At 57.4% G+C, this 5,585-nt stretch overlaps 1 protein-coding gene across 1 annotated transcript; it reads left to right on the top strand.

Annotated features, from left to right (window-relative positions):
- Positions 1-1,994: 1,994 nt before the first annotated feature.
- On the top strand, positions 1,995-4,749 carry NKX2-5 (NK2 homeobox 5). Its single transcript, XM_084761190.1, has 2 exons — positions 1,995-2,403; positions 3,728-4,749. The coding sequence occupies exons 1-2, from the start codon at positions 2,070-2,072 to the stop codon at positions 4,348-4,350; spliced, it is 957 nt and encodes a 318-aa protein (XP_084617316.1). The 5' UTR covers positions 1,995-2,069; the 3' UTR covers positions 4,351-4,749.
- The last annotated feature ends 836 nt before the right edge of the window (positions 4,750-5,585 follow it).

The following is a 5,585-nucleotide window of genomic DNA, read 5'->3' as shown; positions in this document are numbered from 1 at the left end:
GATTTGCAAAGGAAATGCCCCTCCATCAGAACTATTAATTTAAAAAAAAAAGGCTTAAAGCAGAGATCCCGGATGCAGCCCCGATATGCTCCTCCCCCATTAAACGGTAATATTTCAGGCTTGGGCTCACACTAATCTTTCAAACTGTCATCGCGATCCGCAGGGCCAGCCTATTCACTTAACAGGGCTCCTAGGACCCTCGCCCGAAGCTGTTTTCAGCAAGACATTTAATTGAATCGGATGTGGCTCGTTTGCCAGACGTCACCGCCTGGGTGATAGGCATCCCCTCCAACCCCCAGAAACCAATCCTCAAAAGTGACAAGAGTCCCCAGCTAGGGTTGGCTCAGAGAATGGAGGACCAGAGCGGAAAGGGATTTTGCACCACACACTCTGGAAAAGGCTTCCTCTGAAGAATGGAGCTACCAATTTCAAAACGCTGCTACTGCGTGGCCCCTGGGTTGAGGTCTCACCACCTCAGTCTGGCACTGGCCACTGTGTTGGGTTTCCAGCACACTTCACAGTGTGCCTGGAGCTAGGTCTCCTTTTCCCTTAATTGAAGGCCCAAGGCCACGGGAGTTTGGGTTTAATGAAAGGCAAGGAGGAACTCAAATCAGGCTAACGCCCAACAGCCCACTGTCCTGCCAAGAGGGACAGTCCACGCTCTGCACTGACACAATTTTACCACTCTGGGCTTTGGGTCCATGATGTAGGACTGACTTGTTTAGCTAACCTTTGACCTTCACCCCGCCGTCCCCCCCCCTTTTCTATTCCAAGTCCTCCAAAGCCTTCCCTGTCCAAGCTCTTCGAGGGGCAAGCCTTACCATGCCTTCAGTGGGGTAGGTTTTGCCGGGCGGGGCTGCACCTCCTCTTTCTGAGATTACAGCAGGACGAAGGTCTACTGTGCAGCCTGGGGTCTGGGAGGGCCCATATGTGCTCCTTAGACCCAGGGAGTCTCTTAGTACAGAACACTGGCTCCTTAAAACAACACGGGACTGAAAATGCCCCTCTATCCTTCCATCATCTGCCCCCGTCCTCTGGCTTTTGGAGTGGAAGCCTAAGTAGACCTCTGGGGGATTGGAGCTAGAAAGGGTCTGGAGATCTTGTTTGGTGGCTTGGGAGGGGCAGGAGAAGGAATAAAGCAGCTGGGGCTGCTGGAGAAGCCAGGTGGACACCCCCAGAAGGCAGAGCTCCCCTGGGAAGCACAGCTGAACCTGGTTTGGCCTCCTCTCTAGAGTCAGTCCCTCCGTGGATGGTTCTCCCTGGGAAGGAGCTGGTACAACTGAGTCCGCAGGCGGCCCCTCCCATCCCACAATCAGCCACTGCACCGTTTAGGTTCCACTAGCTCAGAACCCCTTAGAACTTGCTTAGAATCCCCTCCCCCTGCCCCCCCCCCCCGTTGAAATTGGTCCTTAAGTCCTGCCCGCCTCCTAATTCCTAAATTGGTTTGTTATCATCCCGGGACAACTGTCTTTTGTTCTTCTCTTCCTGTTCAGGCTACTCTCAGTAATCAATATTTTAGTGATAGTCTTGATCCCTGTAATAACTCCCCTCTCCTGGCTTCCCACCCCATCCTCGCTAGCCCATTAAGTGATGGGTGCAGAAGAGTATTTATTCAAATCCCAGGCCCATCCCAACTTTGCGCCTGAACCCAGCACAACAGAACCAGGTGTTTGACTGCGTCTAGCTGCAGTTTTCAGGCTAACAGAGGAGCGATCTCCTGAAAGGGGCAGAAGACCATTCCAAATGTGTCGCGGCCCCTTTAAAAAAAGGCTGAGCAGGATTTTTTTTCCCCTCTATCCCTAAGTCTATATTAGGTGGCGCAGAACTGCCCGTCGCTCCTGTCATCGAGGCCCCTGGCCCAATGGCAGGCTGAATCCCCCTGGCTCCGTCCTGCTCCCGCCTCTTCTGCCCCTGGTGCTCGGCGCTACCTGCTGCCGCGCCACTTCCAGGGCAGAGAGGCGGGTGCGCGGGCGGGCGGGCGGCGGGCACCATGCGGGGAGGCTGTCCCCGGGGGTGGGCAGCGCCACTCTCTGCCGCCCACCTGGCGCTGTGAGACCGGCGCCGCCACCATGTTCCCCAGCCCTGCGCTCACACCCACGCCCTTCTCAGTCAAAGACATCCTGAACCTGGAGCAACAGCAGCAGCGCAGCCTGGCCGCTGGGGACCTGTCTGCGCGCCTCGAGGCCACCCTGGCGCCCGCTTCCTGCATGCTGGCCGCCTTCAAGCCCGAGGCCTACTCCGGGCCCGAGGCCGCAGCGCCCGGCCTGGCAGAGCTGCGCTCGGAGCTGGGCCCGGTGCCTTCGCCCCCCAAGTGCGCTCCTACCTTCCCAGCCGCCCCCACATTTTATCCGCGTGCCTATGGCGACCCTGACCTAACCAAAGACCCTCGAACAGATAAGAAAGGTAAGGGGAACCCCAAGCCCTTTCCCTCTGGAGTCGCTCTCGTGCCCAAACTCCTGGGCCAGGAATCTCAGGCCTGGCAGAAGTGTGTCTGGGCTGCGGGCTGAGTTTGGAGTGTAAGACTCCAGGTTTATCTTCTCAACCTGCAGCCAATCGGAAGTTTAGAGGGAACGCCAATTTTAGAAATTGAGAGAGAGAGGGGGGGGGGAGGGAGTGAGTTAAAAAAAATTGTTTTCGGCCTACAAAGCACCATTCGGCGGGGCCTTGCTCTTGGACCTGTTATAGGAGAACAAGTCTTCGTATTGGAGAGTTACAAATCTCTTTTGGATTTCGGGGTATTGTGAGACATTGAAAATTGCTAAACACGGAGCCTGGGCCTTGTGCAGCCCACCCTGCCTTTCTGGGCCTTGCTGCTTTGTGCCAGAAGAGAAGCATCTGGGGACAGGGCCGTGGTTTTGAGCTGTAGTGCTGTGGACCCCATGAGCTGAGGTTGGCTTTGTTTTCCCAGCACAATTCCCAGGCAGGGCCAGGCAGAAATTCTCTTCTGGGAAATGTTGGAAAATACAGAAGGAATGGTGGGGAGGGAAGGGAAGGTGGCCACGGCTCTCTCAACGAAGAGGAGGGCCCCTGGCCTGCCAGCAGAATGGGGTCACACTGGGAAGACCCAGGCCCAGTTCAGGATCAGAGCAAAGCCAGAGAGGCCCAATGGCTTCCGTGAGCTAGGAAAACATTCCTAAGTTTTTCTAGGAGTAGAAAGAAGGTCCAGGAACATCCGAGGACTAGAATTGACTTCCACCGGCTTGAATCCTGCAGGGCCAGTGTAGAGGCCTCTAGCCTCCCACGGAAAGCCGGGGAATCGCACACACATCAGCCCTGCTTATAAACTTACACCTTTGGGCCTTCTAGTTCTTCAACTACTTAGTTAAAGACAAGCTGACCACCCGAGGATAAAACCGGAGTGTTCCTGGGGTAATTCACCCCCCACCCCACCCCTGTGCAGCATCCTTATTGTTTTATGTGCTTTGCAAACAGAAAAGCTAAGTCACAGACTGCCATGAGAACATGAACTATCTAGAGAAAGGGTTGCGGGGCTGGTGGGGGGGGGGGAGAGAAAGCGAGATTTCTCTTGTTTTGTTTTGTCCTGCAGTACAGGTATCCACGCCACTTAGGCTTTCCCCAGATGCTCAATTGCGCCAACATCAAAGCCTGAGAGCCCTGTGCCGAGATGGGTGTCCCACCACAAGACAGGGCAGGGCAGGGTGGCACCTCTCTGAGCTCCCGGGCCCGCCGCCGCTTTAACGATCTCAATGCCTTTCCTCCGCTTCAGAACTGTGCGCGCTGCAGAAGGCGGCGGAGCTGGACAAGGCCGAGACCGACGGCGCCGAGCGACCACGCGCGCGGCGGCGGCGGAAGCCACGCGTGCTCTTCTCGCAGGCGCAGGTCTATGAGCTGGAGCGGCGCTTCAAGCAACAGCGGTACCTATCGGCACCCGAGCGCGACCAGCTGGCCAGCGTGCTAAAGCTCACGTCCACGCAGGTCAAGATCTGGTTCCAGAACCGGCGCTACAAGTGCAAGCGGCAGCGGCAGGACCAGACTCTGGAGTTGCTGGGGCCGCCGCCACCGCCCGCGCGCAGGATCGCGGTGCCGGTGCTGGTGCGCGACGGGAAGCCCTGCCTAGGGGACTCGGCTGCCTACGCGCCCGCCTACGGTGTGGGTCTCAACGCCTATGGCTATAACGCCTACCCCTACCCCGGCTACGGCAGCGCGACCTGCAGTCCCGGCTACAGCTGCGCCGCCTACCCCGCCGCGCCCCCAGCCGCGCAGCCCGCCGCCACGGCCAACAGCAACTTCGTGAACTTCGGCGTCGGGGACTTGAACACCGTGCAGAGTCCAGGGATGCCGCAGAGCAATTCGGGCGTGTCCGCGCTGCACGGCATCCGAGCCTGGTAGGGAAAGGGCCCGTCGGGGGCTGCCCGGACCGATTCCCACCTTTAGAAGAAGGGCGCTGACTCCGGGGATGGAAGGGCTCCCACTATGACCTGTCCCTCGGATTTCACATGCACCCTTACCCAGGCCTGGGAACTTTCTCTGCTCCATCCCCTTGGTTTCCTGGTGCGTTGACTCAGCCTGGGGTCTCGGCCTAGGGAGTGCCCTTCCAGAGTCACGGACACCTTCGACGGATTCCACACTAGGACCCCGAAGCCAGGCACGTGGACTTAGAATCCCGGAATCTGGGCCGGGCGCCCGGGCCCTGGCTGCCTTGCTGCCTCCCACCCATCCCCGTATTTATGTTTTTACCTGTTGTTGTAAGAAATGAGAACCCGCTTCCCATTAAAGTGAGTGCGCTGACGCCGCACGCGTGCTTCCTGTTAGGATTTCCGAGCGTGCGCAGAGGCCGCTTCCAGACCTCAGGCATAGGCTTAACACTGGATAAATTCGTAGAACCTGTGCTGATGAAAGCTAACGCACCCCGTGGCCCTCGTTTGCGTGTTTTCTGAGGCTGGTGTTTTCGAAGGGGTAGCCTCTTTATAAGGTTAACCGGTGGAAGGCGGGAGGTTTTACAACTCGCCTGTGAACAAATAGGTGTAGCCCAAAAGGTCAGCTTCTCGCTTCAGGGCGGGAGAGCACCTGACCAGAGAGCCCAATTTCGGCCCTACTCTGCCTCACTGTCGCTGGGAAGTGCAGCATCCTAAATCGCCTTGCCCCAAAGCCCGTTCTACGGAAGGAAAAGCCAAGGACTGTTGTCCAGCCTCCTAGACTCTGCTCCTCTTGGAAGCGGGGATGGGGGCGGTTACGCGGGGGGGGGGTCCCCTTGCCAGCTTCAAGGGCTGCACATCAAGATTAAGCACAGAGACAGAACCTAAACTCACATCATTCTCTTGGGGATACTGTAAAAGTCCATGCGTTCAGGGGAGACCCCAGACCTGACTGGCACCTTCCCTCGGTACGTCACTAATTTCACTGTAGTCAACACACCTTCATTTGGCCAATGTAACCGCTTACAGATGGGAGAACAGGTTTGGTGAAATGGAGTAAAAGCCACAGCTGTGGGCCTTGCCCGCTTTGCTTTTTGTACCAGGGCTCAGACTCCGGCTTCTCTCTCCCCAGTACTCAGGGCCAGCTTTGAGGTTAGGATGGATCCCGGCTTTAGGGCCCGAGCTCTGAAGCGAGCTGGTGGCTTCCGG

Source organism: Acomys minous, assembly GCF_964271855.1.
Source record: "Acomys minous genome assembly, chromosome: 16".
Taxonomy (NCBI): Eukaryota; Metazoa; Chordata; class Mammalia; order Rodentia; family Muridae; genus Acomys; species Acomys minous.
Note: the sequence above shows the minus strand (reverse complement) of the source record. Positions and strands in the feature narration are given on the sequence as shown.